At 45.0% G+C, this 22,926-nt stretch overlaps 1 protein-coding gene across 1 annotated transcript in view; it reads left to right on the top strand.

Moving 5' to 3' along the window:
• The first annotated feature begins 705 nt into the window (after positions 1 to 705).
• The window catches only part of LOC139384966 (galanin receptor 1b), a 35,337-nt gene continuing 13,116 nt past the window's right edge, over positions 706 to 22,926 (top strand). The window contains exons 1-2 of the mRNA XM_071129924.1: positions 706 to 1,380; positions 14,600 to 14,665. Coding sequence (XP_070986025.1) covers positions 706 to 1,380; positions 14,600 to 14,665 — 741 coding nt within the window. The remainder of the gene's footprint in view (positions 1,381 to 14,599; positions 14,666 to 22,926) is intronic.

Genomic DNA, 22,926 nt, shown 5'->3' on the forward strand with positions numbered 1-22,926 from the left:
TGGTATAATGATCTCCAGACGTACTCCACAGTAGACGTTGTCAACCTGTAGGTAACCTGTTTACAATAGCAATAAGGCACCTTCACGGGTTTATGGTATATGGCCAATATACTTCGGCTAAAGGCTGTGTTCAGGCACCCCGCGTTGCGTAGTGCTTATGGACAGTCCATAGCCGTGGTATAGTGGCCATATACCACACCCACTCGTTTCTTATTGCTTAATTATACCATTAAGGTTTTAGTACGTTTTTTTACAGCAGAAGGAACCAGCGCTGAAGGGTCTCCGTGTTCATGTTACTATAATAAGGAGCTCCGAGAGGTTTTGGACAACACATGGTTTCATTTTACCGCTTCATGACCGCCTGGGTTCGCCTATACTGTATCTGTCATAGCCAGGCTATGGTTAGTGTGTTCCGTCGAAGACGCGCATCAGGAGACCAAGCCTCCTTTCACTTGTTGTAAAGGCGGCTTTTCTCACAAGTGGATAAACGCATAACCATTTCCTCCAAACGATGCGTAAAAGTAGCCTAAACCCGACACATCTGGAACTTGACACAGCAGTGTTACTGGACTGAGTGTGATACACAGACCAGATTGTAAACCATGCGAGGCACTGGACAAAATCACCACTTTCTCCGGAGATAGCAACGCTGTTATTTCTTAAACTCCTGGAACGTCTGGACGAGGACGTGTGAGAGAGAGAACCATGCTGCTGCCGGGCAACGAAACGGGCTACGCCTGGACCGAGTTATTAAACACCGGCAACCTGACGGCGTGTGCCGGTGAAGAAGACCACGGTGGCCCGGAGGCGGTGATTGTTCCGGTCATTTTTGGATGTATATTTTTCCTGGGTGTCGTCGGGAACTCTCTAGTGATGATTGTAATAGGCAAAATCAAGGCCCGGCGCAACAGAAGTACGACAAACATTTTCATCCTCAATTTAAGTATAGCGGATCTATTGTTTTTGCTATTTTGTGTCCCGTTCCAGGCTACTATATACTCCCTACCTGAATGGATATTTGGAGCCTTTTTATGTAAATGTGTTCACTATTTAGTGATGGTGTGTATGCTGGTGAGCATCTTCACGCTGGTTGCCATGTCAGTGGACAGGTACATAGCTGTTGTACACTCCAAAAAGTCCCCGTGCATTCGCAACCGGAGGAATGCCCTCACAGGGGTCTGTGTGATTTGGGCACTATCGTTCATATTCTCTATACCAGTGGCGCAACACCAGATACTTACTGACCACCCGGAAGCGCCGAACGGTTCGTTCTGCTGGGAAGCGTGGTACGCAAGCGCTTCCAAACACACCTACAAAGTCACTATTTTAGTCATTGGCTATCTGTTGCCGTTGGGGTTGATCATATGCTGCTATGCGAAGGTAAGACAACTTTTCGTCTGTAGTAGAGAAACTGTCAAACGCTTACCTTTTTACGCACAGGTTTGGGTGTACATTAGTGAGGTTGGAAAATGACACAATGATGACATTTATTGGGCTATAATGCTAATGTTTTTCAGCCAAGCGCGGCAATAAATGCTGTGAGCGAGAACAAAGTGCGAACGTGCGGCACCACTGCGCTCCGGAAAACCTGCGCGTGTGCCAGTGCTCTTTGTACCCGGCTGCGTGACCGTTTTTTTTTACCCCGTGGGGTGTTGGGTTCAGAGGCCTAGAGTTTCTGACAGTCCTGTATAGTCCTTCAAATGGTTTACTACAGAATGGGTTACCTCGAGAAATTACCTATATAGTCCTTCAAATGGTTGGTTCCAGACTGAACTACTTCGACAAACTACTTTGGTTGATATTTGTTACCATACACATGCTGTCACTTAACCCAGAACTAAAATACTGTTGTTTTTAACCCAGAACTAAAATACTGTTGTTTTTAACCCAGAACTAAAATCTTGCATAATTTGGTCAGATTCTATGTTATCATTGTCCAGATATATTTCCATAGAAATGACAGCCATAGCTCCTTTAATGATAATATAAATAATTATAATAGTAGGCAGAATGACAGCAGCATACGGTACGTGGTGTCTGTGTGTGTGTGTGTGTGTGTGTGTGGGTGGGTGGGTGTGATGGTGGTGAGTGAATGAGTGAGTGAGTGTTGGTGTGTGGGAGTTAGTAGGTGATTGAGTGTGTGTGTGTGGGTGTGTGTGTGGGTGTGTGTGTGAGTGAGTGTTGGTGTGTGGGAGTTAGTAAGTGTGTGTGTGTGTGTGTGTGTGTGTGTGTGTGTGTGTGTGTGTGTGTGTGTAGGCGTGATAGGAAGGTACACAAAGCCATAAAACACACGTTTTTCCAGCAGCAGACTGTGATCCATAATGTCAAAAGACGCACTGAAGTCCAACAAAAACAGCCCCCTTTTCATCTTCAATTTAACTCAGCCAATCGTCAGCCCCCTTTTCATCATCAATTTAACTCAGCCAATCGTCAGCCCCCTTTTCCTCATCAATTTAACTCAGCCAATCGTCAGCCCCCTTTTCCTCATCAATTTAACTCAGCCAATCGTCAGCCCCCTTTTCATCATCAATTTAACTCAGCCAATCGTCAGCCCCCTTTTCATCATCAATTTAACTCAGCCAATCGTCAGCCCCCTTTTCCTCATCAATTTAACTCAGCCAATCGTCAGCCCCCTTTTCATCATCAATTTTACTCAGCCAATCGTCAGCCCCCTTTTCATCATCAATTTTACTCAGCCAATCGTCAGCCCCCTTTTCATCATCAATTTAACTCAGCCAATCGTCAGTCAAACAGGGCTGAAAAGTGACCGTAAGTAGGAATACATAAATACTGATGCTAATATACTCATGGTAATATATACATGTAAACAGTGCTGAAAAGTGACTGTTAGCAGGAATATACACTGAATGCACAAAACATTAGGAACACCTTCCTAATATTGTCTTGCTCCCCCTTTCTCCCTCAGAACAGCCTCAATTTGTCGGGGGGCATGGACTCTACGAGGTGTCGAAAGCGTTCCACAGGGATGCTGACCCGTGTTGACTCCAATTCTTCCCACAGTTGTGTCAAGTTGACTGGATGTCCTTTGGGTGGTGGAACATTCTGGATACACACAGGGAAACTGTTGAGTTTGAAAAACACAGCGCTGTTGCAGTTCTTGACACACTCAAACCGGTGCGCCTGGCACCTACTACCATACTTTATTTATTATGGATCCCCATCCATAAAAATAATTATAATTATTATTAATAATAATAATCTGACAATTAAGGCAGTTATACAATTGTAAAAATATTACAATATGTTCATTACAGAATTCACAACACACTAAGTGTGTGTCCTCAGAGCCCATACTCCACGACCACATATCTACAACGCAAAATCCATTTGTACGTCTGTGTGTCTGTATGTTATCATGTGTTTGTAGGCATGTGTCTGTGCCTATGTGTTTAATTTAATTAGTTTTTTAATTTAACCTTTATTTAACCAGGTAGACCAGATCACCTTTATTTAACCAGGTAGACCAGATCACCTTTATTTAACCAGGTAGACCAGATCACCTTTATTTAACCAGGTAGACCATATCACCTTTATTTAACCAGGTAGACCAGATCACCTTTATTTAACCAGGTAGACCAGATCACCTTTATTTAACCAGGTAGACCAGATCACCTTTATTTAACCAGGTAGACCAGATCACCTTTATTTAACCAGGTAGACCAGATCACCTTTATTTAACCAGGTAGACCAGATCACCTTTATTTAACCAGGTAGACCAGATCACCTTTATTTAACCAGGTAGACCAGGTCACCTTTATTTAACCAGGTAGGCCAGATCACCTTTATCTCTCTTCCACCATGAGAGATTGACATGCATGTCATTAATGTTAGCTCTCCGTGTACTTTTAAGGGCCAGCCGTGCTGCTCTGGTCTGACCCAACTGCAATTTTCCCAAGTCCCTCTTTGTGGCACCTGACCACACGACTGAACAGTAATCCAGGTGAGACAAAACTAGGGCCTATAGGACCTGCCTTGTTGATAGTGCTGTTAAGAAGGCAGAGCAGAGCAGTGGTTTATTATGGACAGACTTCTCACCATTTTAGCTACTGTTGTATCAATATGTTTTGACCATGACAGTCTATAATCCAGGGTTACTCCAAGCAGTTTAGTCACCTCAACTTGCTCAATTTCCACATGATTTATTACGAGATGTAGTTGAGGTTTAGGGTTTAGTGAGTGTTTTGTTCCAAATACAATGCTTTTAGTTTTAGAAATATTTAGGGCTAACTTTTTCCTTTGCACCCACTCTGAAACGAACTGCAGCTCTTTGTTTAGAGTTGTAGTCATTTCAGTCGCTGTAGTAGCTGACGTGTATAGTGCTGAGTCATCCACATACATAGAAATACATATAAACTCTGGCTTTACTCAAAGTCAGTGTCATGTCGTTCATAAAAATTGGAAAAAATCAAGGGGCCTAAACAGCTACCCTGGGGAATTCCTGATTCTAACTTAATTATATTTGATGGGCTTCCATTAAAGAACAACCTCTGTGTTCTGTTAGACAAGTACATTTTCATCCACATTATAGCAGGGGGTGTAAAGCCATAACACTTATGTTTTTCCAGCAGCAGACTATGATAGATCATGTCAAAATCTGCACTGAAGTCTAACAAGACAGCCCCCCACAATAATTTTATCATTAATTTCTCTCAGCCAATCATCAGTCATTTGTGTAAGTTCCGTGCTTGTTGAGTGTCCTTCCCTATATGCGTGCTGAAAGTCTGTCGTCAATTTGTTTACTGTGAAATAGCATTGTATCTGGTCAAACACAATTTTTTCCAGAAGTTTACTAAGGGTTGGTAACAGACTGATTGGTCGGCTATTTGATCCAGTAAAGGGGGCTTTACTGTTCTTGGGTAGCGGAATGACTTTAACTTCCCTCCAGGCCTGAGGGCTTAAATTATACCTAGTAGGCTTAAATTGAAGATGTGGCAAATAGGAGTGGCAATACCATCCTCCATTATTCCTCAGTAATTTTCCATCCAGATTGTAAGACCCCGGTGGCTTGTCATTGTTGATAAACAACAATCATTTTTTTCACACTGACTTTACGGACTTTCTTCCACACTGACTTTGCGGAATTCGAAAGTACAATGCTCATCTTTTACAATTTGGTCAGATGTACTTGGATGTGTAGTGTCAGAGTTTGTTGCTGGCATGTCATCCCTAAGTTTGTTGATCTTGCCAATGAAAAAATGATTAATTGTGTTGGCAATATCAGTGGGTTTTGTGATAAATGAGCCATCTGACTCAATGAATGAGTGAGCCAAGATGGCTTTTTCTCCCCAAAATGTTCATTTAAGGTGCTTTTTATTATCATTCTTAATATAATTTATCTTTGATGCATAGTAAAGTTTATTTTGATTCAGTTTAGTCACATGATTTCTTAATTTGCAGTACGTTTACCAATCGGTTGTGCTGCCAGACTCATTTGCCATACTTTTTGCCTCATCTATCTCAACCATACAATTTTTCACTTCCTCGTCAATCCAAGGGGATTTAACCGTTTTTCACTTCCTCATCAATCCAAGGGGATTTAACCGTTTTTCACTTCCTCATCAATCCAAGGGGATTTAACCGTTTTTCACTTCCTCATCAATCCAAGGGGATTTAACCGTTTTTCACTTCCTCATCAATCCAAGGGGATTTGACCGTTTTTCACTTCCTCATCAATCCAAGGGGATTTAACCGTTTTTCAGTAATTTTCTTAACGGATGCTTATCAGTAACTGGAATAAGCAATTTCATAAATGTGTCAAGTGTAGCGTCTGGTTACTCCTCATTACACACCACAGACCAGCAGTGTCTGGTTGCTCCTCATTACACACCACAGACCAGCAGCGTCTGGTTGCTCCTCGTTACACACCACAGACCAGCAGCGTCTGGTTGCTCCTCGTTACACACCACAGACCAGCAGCGTCTGGTTGCTCCTCATTACACACCACAGACCAGGAGCATCTGGTTGCTCCTCATTACACACCACAGACCAGGAGTATCTGGTTGCTCCTCATTACACACCACAGACCAGCAGCGTCTGGTTGCTCCTCATTACACACCACAGACCAGCAGCGTCTGGTTGCTCCTCATTACACACCACAGACCAGCAGCGTCTGGTTGCTCCTCATTACACACCACAGACCAGCAGCGTCTGGTTGCTCCTCATTACACACGACAGACCAGCAGCGTCTGGTTGCTCCTCATTACACACCACAGACCAGAAACTATTCTCTACATCATCAACATAGGAATCACTACAGAACGTATTGTATGACCACTTATACACTCTATTAGGCCCAGCCTTTGGAACTTTGGTTTTCCTAGAGATGGCTACTATATTGTGATCACAACATCGGATGGATCTGGATACTGCTTTAAAGCCAATTTCTGCAGCATTAGTAAAGATGTGATCAATACATGTTGATGATTTCATTCCTGTGCTGTTTGTAAATACCCTGGTAGGTTGACTGATGACCTGAACCAGGCTGTTTGTAACTACCCTGGTAGGTTGACTGATAACCTAAACCAGGTTGTGTGTAACTACCCTGGTAGGTTGACTGATAACCTGAACCAGGCTGTTTGTAACTACCCTGGTAGGTTGACTGATAACCTGAACCAGGTTGTGTGTAACTACCCTGGTAGGTTGACTGATAAGCTGAACCAGGTTGTGTGTAACTACCCTGGTAGGTTGACTGATAACCTGAACCAGGTTGTGTGTAACTACCCTGGTAGGTTGACTGATAAGCTGAACCAGGTTGTGTGTAACTACCCTGGTAGGTTGACTGATAAGCTGAACCAGGTTGTGTGTAACTACCCTGGTAGGTTGACTGATAACCTGAACCAGGTTGCAGGCATTGGTTACAGTTTGAAGGTTTTTTCTTGAGTGGGCAGCTTGATTAGAGCCAGTCAGCAGCATATGAATGTCATCTGTTTACAAGCAAGTTCATGAATTCATGGACCTTCTTTCTCAGTATGTTAATATTGGCTATTTTAGCACTTTTCTGTCTTGCTTGATTGTTTTTACTGCTTTTACTGGGAAGCTTATCAGAAGTAGACTTGATAGTGCAGGGTGAGCTGCACAAAGTGGTCTTCCTACTGGGGCACACTGCCTCAGTGTTAACAGTGGTCTTCCTACTAGGACACACCACCTCAGTGTTAACAGTGGTCTTCCTACTATGACACACCACCTCAGTGTTAACAGTGGTCTAGGACACACCACCTCAGTGTTAACAGTGGTCTTCCGACTAGGGCACACCACCTCAGTGTTAACAGTGGTCTTCCTACTAGGACACACCACCTCAGTGTTAACAGTGGTCTTCCTACTAGGACACACCACCTCAGTGTTAACAGTGGTCTAGGACACACCTCCTCAGTGTTAACAGTGGTCTTCCGACTAGGGCACACCGCCTCAGTGTTAACAGTGGTCTTCCTACTAGGACACACCGCCTCAGTGTTAACAGTGGTCTAGGACACACCACCTCAGTGTTAACAGTGGTCTTCCGACTAGGGCACACCGCCTCAGTGTTAACAGTGGTCTAGGACACACCTCCTCAGTGTTAACAGTGGTCTTCCTACTAGGGCACACCGCCTCAGTGTTAACAGTGGTCTTCCTACTAGGACACACCGCCTCAGTGTTAACAGTGGTCTTCCTACTAGGGCACACTGCCTCAGTGTTAACAGTGGTCTTCCTACTAGGGCACACTGCCTCAGTGTTAACAGTGGTCTTCCTACTAGGACACACCACCTCAGTGTTAACAGTGGTCTTCCTACTAGGGCTCACTGCCTCAGTGTTAACAGTGGTCTTCCTACTAGGGCACACCGCCTCAGTGGTCTTCCTACTAGGACACACCGCCTCAGTGTTAACAGTGGTCTTCCTACTAGGACACACCGCCTCAGTGTTAACAGTGGTCTTCCTACTAGGGCACACCACCTCAGTGTTAACAGTGGTCTTCCTACTAGGACACACCGCCTCAGTGTTAACAGTGGTCTTCCTACTAGGACACACCACCTCAGTGTTAACAGTGGTCTTCCTACTAGGGCACACCGCCTCAGTGTTAACAGTGGTCTTCCTACTAGGGCACACCGCCTCAGTGTTAACAGTGGTCTAGGACACACCTCCTCAGTGTTAACAGTGGTCTTCCTACTAGGGCACACTGCCTCAGTGTTAACAGTGGTCTTCCTACTAGGACACACCACCTCAGTGTTAACAGTGGTCTTCCTACTAGGACACAACACCTCAGTGTTAACAGTGGTCTTCCTACTAGGGCACACCACCTCAGTGTTAACAGTGGTCTTCCTACTAGGACACACCGCCTCAGTGTTAACAGTGGTCTTCCTACTAGGACACACCACCTCAGTGTTAACAGTGGTCTTCCTACTAGGGCACACCGCCTCAGTGTTAACAGTGGTCTTCCTACTAGGGCACACCGCCTCAGTGTTAACAGTGGTCTAGGACACACCTCCTCAGTGTTAACAGTGGTCTTCCTACTAGGGCACACTGCCTCAGTGTTAACAGTGGTCTTCCTACTAGGACACACCACCTCAGTGTTAACAGTGGTCTTCCTACTAGGACACACCACCTCAGTGTTAACAGTGGTCTTCCTACTAGGGCACACTGCCTCAGTGTTAACAGTGGTCTTCCTACTAGGACACACCACCTCAGTGTTAACAGTGGTCTTCCTACTAGGGCACACTGCCTCAGTGTTAACAGTGGTCTTCCTACTAGGGCACACCACCTCAGTGTTAACAGTGGTCTTCCTACTAGGACACACCGCCTCAGTGTTAACAGTGGTCTTCCTACTAGGGCACACCACCTCAGTGGTCTTCCTACTAGGGCACACCACCTCAGTGGTCTTCCTACTGGGGCACACCAACTCAGTGTTAACAGTGGTCTTCCGACTAGGGCACACTGCCTCAGTGTTAACAGTGGTCTTCCTACTAGGGCACACCACCTCAGTGTTAACAGTGGTCTTCCTACTAGGACACACCACCTCAGTGTTAACAGTGGTCTTCCTACTAGGGCACACTGCCTCAGTGTTAACAGTGGTCTTCCTACTAGGGCACACCACCTCAGTGGTCTTCCTACTAGGGCACACCACCTCAGTGGTCTTCCTACTAGGGCACACCACCTCAGTGTTAACAGTGGTCTTCCTACTAGGGCACACTGCCTCAGTGTTAACAGTGGTCTTCCTACTAGGACACACCACCTCAGTGTTAACAGTGGTCTTCCTACTAGGACACACCACCTCAGTGTTAACAGTGGTCTTCCTACTAGGACACACCACCTCAGTGTTAACAGTGGTCTTCCTACTAGGGCACACTGCCTCAGTGTTAACAGTGGTCTTCCTACTAGGACACACCACCTCAGTGTTAACAGTGGTCTTCCTACTAGGACACACCACCTCAGTGTTAACAGTGGTCTTCCTACTAGGACACACCACCTCAGTGTTAACAGTGGTCTTCCTATAGGACACACCACCTCAGTGTTAACAGTGGTCTTCCTACTAGGACACACCACCTCAGTGTTAACAGTGGTCTTCCTACTGGGACACACCTCCTCAGTGTTAACAGTGGTCTTCCTACTAGGACACACCACCTCAGTGTTAACAGTGGTCTTCCTACTGGGACACACCCCCCCAGTGGTCTTCCTACTAGGACACACCACCTCAGTGTTAACAGTGGTCTTCCTACTAGGATACACCACCTCAGTGTTAACAGTGGTCTTCCTACTGGGACACACCTCCTCAGTGTTAACAGTGGTCTTCCTGCTAGGACACCACCTCAGTGTTAACTGTGGTCTTCCTACTGGGACACACAACCTCAGTGTTAACAGTGGTCTTCCTACTGGGACACACCTCCTCAGTGTTAACAGTGGTCTTCCTACTGGGACACACCACCTCAGTGTTAACAGTGGTCTTCCTACTAGGACACACCACCTCAGTGTTAGCAGTGGTCTTCCTACTGGGACACACCTCCTCAGTGTTAACAGTGGTCTTCCTACTAGGACACACCTCCTCAGTGTTAACAGTGGTCTTCCTACTAGGACACACCACCTCAGTGTTAGCAGTGGTCTTCCTACTAGGACACACCACCTCAGTGTTAACAGTGGCCTTCCTACTAGGACACACCACCTCAGTGTTAGCAGTGGTCTTCCTACTAGGACACACCACCTCAGTGTTAACAGTGGTCTTCCTACTGGGACACACCACCTCAGTGTTAACAGCCAACGCTCTTAGTATAGCAATGTACATTAATGCAGCATTATGACGACTCATTGTCACAATGGTAGGGATTAGCTGAGCTGGTCTTGGGTCATTGATAAGTCATTGTTTCAACGTAGCCTTGAAATGCTTGGACAGGAGATAGAGGCTAGGAGATAGAGGTTTTCCAAGTCCTCTATTCTCCAAGACCTCTATACTCCAAGTCCTCTATTCTCCAAGACCTCTATCCTCCAAGTCCTCTATTCTCCAAGACCTCTATTCTCCAAGACCTCTATTCTCCAAGACCTCTATTCTCCAAGTCCTCTATTCTCCAAGTCCTCTATTCTCCAAGTCCTCTATACTCCAAGTCCTCTATTCTCCAAGTCCTCTATTCTCCAAGTCCTCTATTCTCCAAGTCCTCTATACTCCAAGTCCTCTATACTCCAAGTCCTCTATACTCCAAGTCCTCTATTCTCCAAGTCCTCTATTCTCCAAGTCCTCTATTCTCCAAGTCCTCTATTCTCCAAGTCCTCTATTCTCCAAGTCCTCTATACTCCAAGTCCTCTATTCTCCAAGACATCTTTACCAGTGGAATAGTTTGAGCCTGAATTTTTAAAATGTTTAAATGGAACATATTTATAGCTCAGGGGACTGTGGTCAAATATCAGTACAAGATGTTCTCTACTGACATGTCCTCATTAGTGTTGCTAAAGGTCCTCTTTCTGGTTTGTATCTGAAGTATTTTGATGGATTATTCCACTGTGTATATGTCACTTCCTGACCTTAGTTCCTTTTGTATGTCTCTATTTTAGGTTGGTCAGGGCGTAAGTTGGGGTGGGCATTCTATGTTTTGTTCTTGTGTTTATATTTCTATGTGTTTGGCCTGGTATGGTTCCCAATCAGAGGGGTGGGTAGTCTATGTTGTATTTCTATGTGTTTGGCCTGGTATGGTTCCCAATCAGAGGCAGCTGTCAATCGTTGTCTCTGATTGAGAACCATACTTAGGCAGCCTGTTTTCCCACTATGGGTTGTGGGTAGTTGTTGTCTCTGATTGAGAACCATACTTAGGCAGCCTGTTTTCCCACTGTTAGTTGTGGGTAGTTGTTGTCTCTGATTGAGAACCATACTTAGGCAGCCTTTTCCCACTGTTAGTTGTGGGTGGTTATTGTCCGTTTCAGTGTTTTCACCATACGGGACTGTTTCAGGTTTCCTTTATTCACTTGTTCGTTTGTTTTCTGTGTTCAGTGGAATAAATATGACGAACACTTACCACGCTGCATAGTGGTCTGATATTTCCTCCTCCTCCTCAGAAGAGGAAGATGACAACCGTTACAGTATATATTCCACTGTGTATATATTCCACTGTGTATTCATTCCACTGTGTATTTATTCCCCAGTGTCTATACTCCACTGTGTATTCATTCCACTGTGTATTTAATTCCACTGTGTATTCATTCCACTGTGTATTCATTCCACTGTGTATTCATTCCACTGTGTATGTATTCCCCAGTGTCTATACTCCACTGTGTATTCATTCCACTGTGTATTTAATCCACTGTGTATTCATTCCACTGTGTATGTATTCCCCAGTGTCTATACTCCACTGTGTATTCATTCCACTGTGTATTCATTCCACTGTGTATATATTCCACTGTGTATTCATTCCACTGTGTATTCATTCCACTGTGTATTCATTCCACTGTGTATGTATTCCCCAGTGTCTATACTCCACTGTGTATTCATTCCACTGTGTATTCATTCCACTGTGTATTCATTCCACTGTGTATTTATTCCACTGTGTATTCATTCCACTGTGTATTTATTCCCCAGTGTCTATACTCCACTGTGTATTCATTCCACTGTGTATTTAATTCCACTGTGTATATATATTCCACTGTGTATATATTCCACTGTGTATATATTCCACTGTGTATATATTCCACTGTGTATATATTCCACTGTGTATTCATTCCACTGTGTATTCATTCCACTGTGTATTCATTCCACTGTGTATTCATTCCACTGTGTATTCATTCCACTGTGTATGTATTCCCCAGTGTCTATACTCCACTGTGTATTCATTCCACTGTGTATTCATTCCACTGTGTATTCATTCCACTGTGTATTTAATTCCACTGTGTATATATTCCACTGTGTATATATTCCACTGTGTATATATTCCACTGTGTATATATTCCACTGTGTATATATTCCACTGTGTATATATTCCACTGTGTATATATTCCACTGTGTATTTAATTCCACTGTGTATATATTCCACTGTGTATATATTCCACTGTGTATATATTCCACTGTGTATATATTCCACTGTGTATATATTCCACTGTGTATATATTCCACTGTGTATATATTCCACTGTGTATATATTCCACTGTGTATATATTCCACTGTGTATATATTCCACTGTGTATATATTCCACTGTGTATATATTCCACTGTATATATATTCCACGGTGTATATATTCCTGATGTTCCTGTTTCCATTTATTTTTTCATCTTTAGCTCTGCGTTGTTGGAAAAGGACACGCCAGTCAGCATTTCACTGTTATTCTACACGTGTTGTTTACCAAGCAAGTGGCGAATAAAATCAGATTGGATTTGTCCTCTGTATATCCTCTCTCTACGGTCCCAAATGACACACTATTCCCTTTTATAGTGCACTACTATGAGAAAGGCCTTTTTTGGGCTCTGGTCAACAGTAGTGCACTATATAGGGAATAGAGTTCCATAGGGCTCTGGTCTAAAGTAGTGCACTATATAGGGAATAGAGTTCCATAGGGCTCTGGTCTAAAAGTAGTGCACTATATAGGGGATAGGGTGCCATTTGGAATGCAGTATTGGGTAAAACACTTAAAGTGCAGTCGGCGCACAAATTTATCCCAAGAGGTGTTCGATGGGGTTGAGGTCAGGGCTCTTTGCAGACCAGTCAACTTCTTCCACGCCAATTTTGACAAACTGTTTTTGTATGGATCTCGGCTTTGTGCACGGTGACATTGTCATGCCGAAAACAGAAAGGGGCCTTCCCCAAACTGTTGCCACAAAGTTAGAAGCACAGAATCGTCTAGAATGTCATTGTACGCTGTAGCGTTAAGATTTCCCTTCACTGGAACTAAGGGGCCCGAACCATGAAAAACAGCCCCAACACACTTCACAGTTGGTATGCATTGGTGCAGGTAGCATCTTCCAAACCCAGATTCGTCAGTCAGACTGGCAGATGGTGAAGCGTGATTCATCACTCCAGAGAACATTAGTCTCCCACTCTACAGTCTTAAGCATTATGCTTTCCTCCTCCAACCTAGAATACATGTTTGATAAGATGTCATTTCAGACAAATCCACTCTGTATTTCATTTCTGACCCATTTCATGTTCCTCTGAGACGGGCTTTTACCCCCTATCGCCTGGTCCCAGATTGTGCTGTCTTGCCAAATGAAGAGGCTTCCTGGAGTGGTACTAAGCTAGCTGATGGGCTGGTGCTTGTGTGTCAATACCCCATGTACACACAGAGTACTGATGGGACACAGAGTACTGATGGGACACAGAGTACTGATGGGGCACAGAACACTGATGGGACACAGAGTTCTGATGGGACACAGAGTACTGATGGGACACAGAGCACTGATGGGACACAGAGTATTGATGGGTCACAGAGCACTGATGGGACACAGAACACTAATGGGACACAGAGCACTGATGGGACACAGAGCACTGATGGGACACAGAGTACTGATGGGTCACAGAACACTGATGGGACACAGAGTACTGATGGAACACAGAGCACTGATGGGACACAGAGCACTGATGGGACACAGAGCACTGATGGGACACAGAACACTGATGGGACACAGAGTACTGATGGGACACAGAGTACTGATGGGACATGTGTACATGAGGAATGTTGACGATGTCAACCCGAGACCGTGTATGTCACGGTAGTTACTGTCTTCCATCCAGAGGAGAGGGATAAGGGCTTCCTTTCTCCCACAGGTTAGACAGGGATGTATGTGCTGTTATTGTCCATGTTGTTTATTCCATGTGTAACTCTGTGTTGTTGTTTATTCCATGTGTAACTCTGTGTTGTTGTTTGTGTCGCACTCCTTTGCTTTCTCTTGGCCAGGTCGCAGTTATAAATGAGAACTTGTCTACGTGGTTAAATAAGTGAAATAAATAGATAAATAAATACAAATGAAACGTTTATGCATTCAACCGCTAACCGCTAACCGCTAACTGCTAACCGCTATCCGCTAACCGCTAACCGCTAACTGCTAACCGCTAACTGTTTATCACGATTGAATTCCAAGTATAGAGATAACTGAATGTGTTCAGACTGTTGTGTTGATGATGCGTTTCCTTTTCCTCTTCAGGTGTTATTCCATCTCCACAAGAAGATGAAGAATATGTCCAAGAAATCAGAACGCTCAAAAAGAAAGGTACACCTGTTTCTCTGTTGATACACCTGTTTCTCTGTTGATACACCTGTTTCTCTGTTGATACACCTGTTTCTCTGTTGATACACCTGTGACTCCAACATAACACCTGTTTCTCTGTTGATACACCTGTTTCTCTGTTGATCTACCTGTTTCTCTGCTGATACACCTGTGACTCCAACATAACACCTGTTTCTCTGTTGATACACCTGTGACTCTGTTGATACACCTGTTTCTCTGTTGATAACACCTGTTTCTCTGTTGATACACCTGTTTCTCTGTTGATACACCTGTTTCTCTGTCAATACACCTGTTTCTCTGTTAAATACACCTGTTTCTCTGTTGTTACACCTGTTTCTCTGTTGTTACACCTGTTTCTCTGTTGATACACCTGTTTCTCTGTTGATACACCTGTTTCTCTGTTGATACACCTGTTTCTCTGTTAATACACCTGTGACTCCAACATAACACCTGTTTCTCTGTTAATACACCTGTGACTCCAACATAACACCTGTTTCTCTGTTAATACACTTGTGACTCCAACATAACACCTGTTTCTCTGTTGATACACCTGTTTCTCTGTTGTTACACCTGTTTCTCTATTGATACACCTGTGACTCCAACATAACAACTGTTTCTCTGTTGTTACACCTGTGACTCCAAAATAACACCAGTTTCTCTGTTGATACACCTGTGACTCCAAAATAACACCTATTTCTCTGTTGATACACCTGTGACTCCAACGTAACACATACACACATCTTTGGACAAGGTCATGCTTTACCTCCAACCAACTGTTGGTAATACTGACTACTGACTGTTGGTAATACTGACTGTTGGTAATAGTGACTACTGACTGTTGGTAATACTGACTGTTGGTAATACTGACTGTTGGTAATAGTGACTACTGACTGTTGGTAATAGTGACTACTGACTGTTGGTAATACTGACTGTTGGTAATAGTGACTACTGACTGTTGGTAATACTGACTGTTGGTAATACTGACTACTGACTGTTGGTAATAGTGACTACTGACTGTTGGTAATACTGACTACTGACTGTTGGTAATACTGACTACTGACTGTTGGTAATACTGACTGTTGGTAATAGTGACTACTGACTGTTGATAATACTGACTGTTGGTAATACTGACTGTTGGTAATACTGACTACTGACTGTTGGTAATACTGACTACTGACTGTTGGTAATACTGACTACTGACTGTTGGTAATAGTGACTACTGACTGTTGGTAATAGTGACTACTGACTGTTGGTAATACTGACTACTGACTGTTGGTAATAGTGACTACTGACTGTTGGTAATAGTGACTACTGACTGTTGGTAATAGTGACTACTGACTGTTGGTAATACTGACTACTGACTGTTGGTAATACTGACTTCTGACTGTTGGTAATACTGACTGTTGGTAATAGTGACTACTGACTGTTTGTAATACTGACTGTTGGTAATAGTGACTACTGACTGTTGGTAATACTGACTACTGACTGTTGGTAATACTGACTTCTGACTGTTGGTAATACTGACTGTTGGTAATAGTGACTACTGACTGTTGGTAATACTGACTACTGACTACTGACTACTGACTGTTGGTAATACTGACTGTTGGTAATAGTGACTACTGACTGTTGGTAATAGTGACTGTTGGTAATAGTGACTACTGACTGTTGGTAATAGTGACTACTGACTGTTGGTAATAGTGACTACTGACTGTTGGTAATACTGACTGTTGGTAATAGTGACTACTGACTGTTGATAATACTGACTGTTGGTAATAGTGACTACTGACTGTTGGTAATAGTGACTACTGACTGTTGGTAATACTGACTACTGACTGTTGGTAATACTGACTTCTGACTGTTGGTAATACTGACTGTTGGTAATAGTGACTACTGACTGTTTGTAATACTGACTGTTGGTAATAGTGACTACTGACTGTTGGTAATACTGACTACTGACTGTTGGTAATACTGACTTCTGACTGTTGGTAATACTGACTGTTGGTAATAGTGACTACTGACTGTTGGTAATACTGACTACTGACTACTGACTACTGACTGTTGGTAATACTGACTGTTGGTAATAGTGACTACTGACTGTTGGTAATAGTGACTGTTGGTAATAGTGACTACTGACTGTTGGTAATAGTGACTACTGACTGTTGGTAATAGTGACTACTGACTGTTGGTAATACTGACTGTTGGTAATAGTGACTACTGACTGTTGATAATACTGACTGTTGGTAATAGTGACCGTTGGTAATACTGACTGTTGGTAATAGTGACTACTGACTGTTGGTAATAGTGACTACTGACTGTTGGTAATACTGACTACTGACTGTTGGTAATACTGACTGTTGGTAATACTGACTGTTGGTAATAGTGACTACTGACTGTTGGTAATAGTGACTACTGACTCTTGGTAACACTGACTGTTGGTAATAGTGACTACTGACTGTTGGTAATAGTGACTACTGACTGTTGGTAATACTGACTGTTGGTAATAGTGACTACTGACTGTTTGCAATACTGACTGTTGGTAATACTGACTGTTGGTAATACTGACTACTGACTGTTTGCAATACTGACTGTTGGTAATAGTGACTACTGACTGTTGGTAATACTGACTGTTGGTAATACTGACTACTGACTGTTGGTAATACTGACTGTTGGTAATACTGACTGTTGGTAATAGTGGCTACTGACTGTTGGTAATAGTGACTGTTGGTAATACTGACTACTGACTGTTGGTAATACTGACTACTGACTGTTGGTAATACTGACTGTTGGTAATACTGACTGTTGGTAATACTGACTGTTGGTAATACTGACTGTTGGTATTACTGACTACTGACTGTTGGTAATAGTGACTAGAATAGTTCATGTTTTACCTCCAACCAACTGTTGGTAATAGTGTCTTCTTGCTCCCATCCATCTATCCATCTATCTGTTCCCCTGACACCACAGCACTCTGCTCCCATCCATCTATCTATCTGTTCCCCTGACACCACAGCTCTCTGCTCCCATCCATCTATCTATCTGTTCCCCTGACACCACAGCTCTCCAATCCCATCCATCTATCTATCTATCTGTTCCCCTGACACCACAGCTCTCTACTCCCATCCATCTATCTATCTGTTCCCCTGACACCACAGCACTCTGCTCCCATCCATCTATCTATCTATCTATCTATCTATCTGTTCTCCTGACACCACAGCACTCTGCTCCCATCTATCTATCTATCTGTTCCCCTGACACCACAGCTCTCCGCTCCCATCCATCTATCTCTCTGTTCCCCTGACACCACAGCTCTCCACTCCCATCCATCTATCTATCTGTTCCCCTGACACCACAGCTCTCCACTCCCATCAATCTATCTATCTGTTCCCCTGACACCACAGCTCTCTGCTCCCATCCATCTATCTATCTATCTGTTCCCCTGACACCACAGCACTCAGCTCCCATCTATCTATCTGTTCTCCTGACACCACAGCTCTCCACTCCCATCAATCTATCTATCTGTTCCCCTGACACCACAGCTCTCCACTCCCATCAATCTATCTATCTGTTCTCCTGACACCACAGCACTCAGCTCCCATCCATCCATCTATCTATCTGATCCCCTGACACCACAGCTCTCCGCTCCCATCCATCCATCTATCTATCTATCTGTTCCCCTGACACCACAGCTCTCCGCTCCCATCCATCCATCCATCTATCTATCTGTTCCCCTGACACCACAGCACTCAGCTCCCATCTATCTATCTGTTCCCCTGACACCACAGCTCTCCGCTCCCATCCATCCATCTATCTATCTATCTGTTCCCCTGACACCACAGCTCTCCGCTCCCATCCATCCATCCATCTATCTATCTGTTCCCCTGACACCACAGCTCTCCGCTCCCATCCATCTATCTATCTATCTATCTATCTGTTCCCCTGACACCACAGCTCTCTGCTCCCATCCATCTATCTATCTATCTGTTCCACAGACACCACAGCTCTCCTCTCCCATCCATCTATCTATCTATCTGTTCCACAGACACCACAGCTCTCTACTCCCATCCAGCCTAATGCGCCCTAATAGAGAGACAGCACCTTTACCAGTGGTTACAGAGTTACCTTGTTAACTGTTGAGGAGAAAAATAACAGACTGAAAAAAATAATGATGCTTATGATGTGAGAGAGTGGAACTCAGCTGCTCAGTAGAGTAACCTGTTAGAAAGAGCCTGATATCCACCCCTCTCTCCCCTCCCCTCCCCTCCCATCCCTCCCTCCCTCCCCCCCTTCTCCCTCCCTCCCTCCCTCCTGATATCAGAGTTAGTGAGGACAGTGATGTGAGAGAGTGGAACACAGCTGCTCAGTAGAGTAACCTGTTAGAAAGAGCCTGATATCCTCCCCTCCCTCCCTCCCTCCCTCCCTCCCTCCCTCCCTCCCTCCCTCCCTTCCTCCCCTCCTCCCTCCCTCCCTCAATCCCTCCCTCCCTCCCTCCCTCCCTCCCTCCTGATATCAGAGTTAGTGAGGACAGTGATGTGAGAGAGTGGAACACAGCTACTCAGTAGAGTAACCTGTTAGAAAGAGCCTGATTCCCCCCCCCCCCCTCCCTCCCTCCTGATATCCCCCCTCCCTCTCCCCTCCCTCCCTCCCTCCATCCTCCCTCGTCTCTCCTCTACACGTGGTGTAACGACAACCAGAGATAGACAGTAACTATAGCAACACACGTACCTTCAACCTTGGGACTCTGCGTCTCAAACGGCCCCTATTCTCTAGGGTGCACTAACTTTTCACCACTGCCCTGTGCAACAGTAGTGCACTATGTAGGGGAATCGGGTGTCAATAGGGATGCAGGCTTTATCTTCAATCTAGCTACCTCTCAATTGCTCAGTAGCGAATCTGGAAGACGTCTATGAGAAGAGCTGCAGAGATCATTCAGGGTTGAACATCACAGATTCCAGGAAAAATGGGTGCAGAAATAAACCATATTGCTTAAGGGACAGTGGAGGGCTGTCAAACTGATTTAACAGGGGAGGGGAGGGTTGTCAAACTGATTTAACAGGGGAGGACAGGGTTGTCCAACTGATTTAACAGGACAGGGGAGGGTTGTCCAACTGATTTAACAGGGGAGGGGAGGGTTGTCAAACTGATTTAACAGGACAGGACAGGGTTGTCAAACTGATTTACCAGGGGAGGGGAGGGTTGTCAAACTGATTTAACAGGACAGGGGAGGGTTGTCAAACTGATTTACCAGGGGAGGGGAGGGTTGTCAAACTGATTTAACAGGGGAGGGTTGTCAAACTGATTTAACAGGACAGGACAGGGTTGTCAAACTGATTTACCAGGGGAGGGGAGGGTTGTCAAACTGATTTAACAGGGGAGGGGAGGGTTGTCAAACTGATTTAACAGGACAGGACAGGGTTGTCAAACTGATTTACCAGGGGAGGGGAGGGTTGTCAAACTGATTTAACAGGACAGGGGAGGGTTGTCAAACTGATTTACCAGGGGAGGGGAGGGTTGTCAAACTGATTTACCAGGGGAGGGGAGGGTTGTCCAACTGATTTAACAGGGGAGGACAGGGTTGTCCAACTGATTTAACAGGACAGGGGAGGGTTGTCAAACTGATTTAACAGGGGAGGGGAGGGTTGTCAAACTGATTTAACGGGAGGGGAGGGTTGTCAAACTGATTTAACAGGACAGGGGAGGGTTGTCAAACTGATTTTACAGGGGAGGGGAGGGTTGTCAAACTGATTTAACGGGAGGGGAGGGTTGTCAAACTGATTTAACGGGAGGGGAGGGTTGTCAAACTGATTTAACGGGAGGGGAGGGTTGTCAAACTGATTTAACAGGACAGGGGAGGGTTGTCAAACTGATTTAACAGGACAGGGGAGGGTTGTCAAACTGATTTTACAGGGGAGGGGAGGGTTGTCAAACTGATTTAACGGGAGGGGAGGGTTGTCAAACTGATTTAACAGGGGAGGGGAGGGTTGTCAAACTGATTTAACGGGAGGGGAGGGTTGTCAAACTGATTTAACAGGGGAGGGGAGGGTTGTCAAACTCATTTAACAGGGGAGGGGAGGGGAGGGTTGTCAAACTGATTTAACAGGGGAGGGGAGGGGAGGGTTGTCAAACTGATTTAACAGGGGAGGGGAGGGTTGTCAAACTGATTTAACAGGGGAGGGTTGTCAAACTGATTTACCAGGGGAGGGGAGGGTTGTCAAACTGATTTACCAGGGGAAGGTGGTGTGTTTTGGGGGGGAACATGGGAGGGGTAGTGTGTTTTGGGCGGGACAGGGGAGGGTAGTGTGTTTTAGGGGGGGACAGGGGGTGGTAGTGTGTTTTGGGGGGGACAGAGGAGGGTAGTGTGTTTTGGGGGGGACAGGGGAGGGTAGTGTGTTTTGGGGGGGACAGGGGAGGGTAGTGTGTTTTGGGGGGGACAGGGGAGGGTAGTGTGTTTTGGGGGGGACAGGGGAGGGTAGTGTGTTTTGGGGGGACAGGGGAGGGTAGTGTGTTTTGGGGGGGACAGGGGAGGGTAGTGTGTTTTGGGGGGGACAGGGGAGGGTAGTGTGTTTTGAGGGGGGACCTGGGAGGGTAGTGTGTTTTGGGGGGGACAGGGGAGGGTAGTGTGTTTTGGGGGGGACAGGGAAAGGTAGTGTGTTTTGGGGGGGACAGGGGAGGGTAGTGTGTTTTGGGGGGGGACAGGGGAGGGTAGTGTGTTTTGGGGGGGGACAGGGGAGGGTAGTGTGTTTTGGGGGGGCAGAGGAGGGTAGTGTGTTTTGGGGGGGACATGTGAGGGTAGTGTGTTTTGGGGGGGACAGTAGTGTGTTTTGTCTATATAAGGTCCCACAGTTGACAGTGCATGTCAGAGGAAAATCCAAGCCATGAGGTCGAAGGAATTGTCCGTAGAGCCACGAGACAGGATGGTGTCGAGGCACAGATCTGGGAAAGGTAACCAAAACAAGGTCCCCAAGAACACAGTGGCCTCCATCATTCTTAAATGTTAGAAGTTTGGAACCACCAAGACTCTACCTAGAGCTGGCCGCCTGGCCAAACTGAGCAATCAGGGAAGAAGGTCTGGGAGGTGACCAAGAACCCGATGGTCACTCTGACTGAGCTCAAGTGTTCCTCTGTGAAGATGGAATAACCTTCCAGAAGGACAACCATCTCTGCAGCACTCCACCAATCAGGCCTTTATGGTAGAGTGGCCAGACGGAATCCATTTCTCAGTAAAAGGCACATGGCAGCCCACTTGGAGTTTGCAAAAAGGCACTTAAAGACACTCAGACCATGAGAAACAAAATGATCTGGTCTGATGAAACCAAGATTTAAGTCTTTGGCCTGAATAACAAGCCTCACGTCTGGAGGAAACCTGGCACCATCCCTACGGTGAAGCATGGTGGTGGCAGCATCATGCTGTGGGGATGTTTTTCAGCTGCAGGGACTGGGAGACTAGTCAGGATCGAGGTAAAGATGAACTGAGCAATGTACAGAGAGATCCTTGATGAAAACCTGCTCCAGATGGCTCAGGGCCTCAGACTTGGGCGAAGGTTCATCTTCCAACAGGACAACGACCCTAAGCACACAGCCAAGACAACGCAGTAGTGGCTTCGAGACAAGTCTCTGAATGTCCTTGAGTGGCCCAGTCAGAGCCCAGACTTGAACCCGATCGAACATCTTTGGAGAGACCTGAAAATTGCTGTGCGCTATGCTCCCCATCCAACCTGACAGAGCTTGAGAGGATCTGCAGAGAACAATGGGAGAAACACCCCAAATACAGGTGTGCCAAGCTTGTAGCGTCATACTCAAGAAGAGTCAATTCTGTAATCGCTGCCAAAGTTGCTTCAACAAAGTACTGTGTAAAGGGTCTGAATACTTATGTACATTTGATATTCAAGTTGTTTTTTTTTACTTTTATAAATTAGCAAAAATGCCTAAAAATTAGTTTTCCTTTTTCATTATGAGGTATGGTGATGTCATTATGGGGTATGGTGATGTCATTGTGGGGTGTGGTGATGTCATTATGGGGTATGGTGATGTCATTATGGGGTATGGTGATGTCATTATGAGGTATGGTGATGTCATTATGGGGTATGGTGATGTCATTTTGAGGTATGGTGATGTCATTATTGGGTATGGTGATGTCATTATGGGGTATGGTGATGTCATTATGGGGTATGGTGATGTCATTATGGGGTATGGTGATGTCATTATGGGGTGTGGTGATGTCATTATGGGGTATGGTGATGTCATTA

The sequence above is a fragment of the Oncorhynchus clarkii genome, chromosome 26 (assembly GCF_045791955.1).
Source record: "Oncorhynchus clarkii lewisi isolate Uvic-CL-2024 chromosome 26, UVic_Ocla_1.0, whole genome shotgun sequence".
Taxonomy (NCBI): domain Eukaryota; kingdom Metazoa; phylum Chordata; class Actinopteri; order Salmoniformes; family Salmonidae; genus Oncorhynchus; species Oncorhynchus clarkii.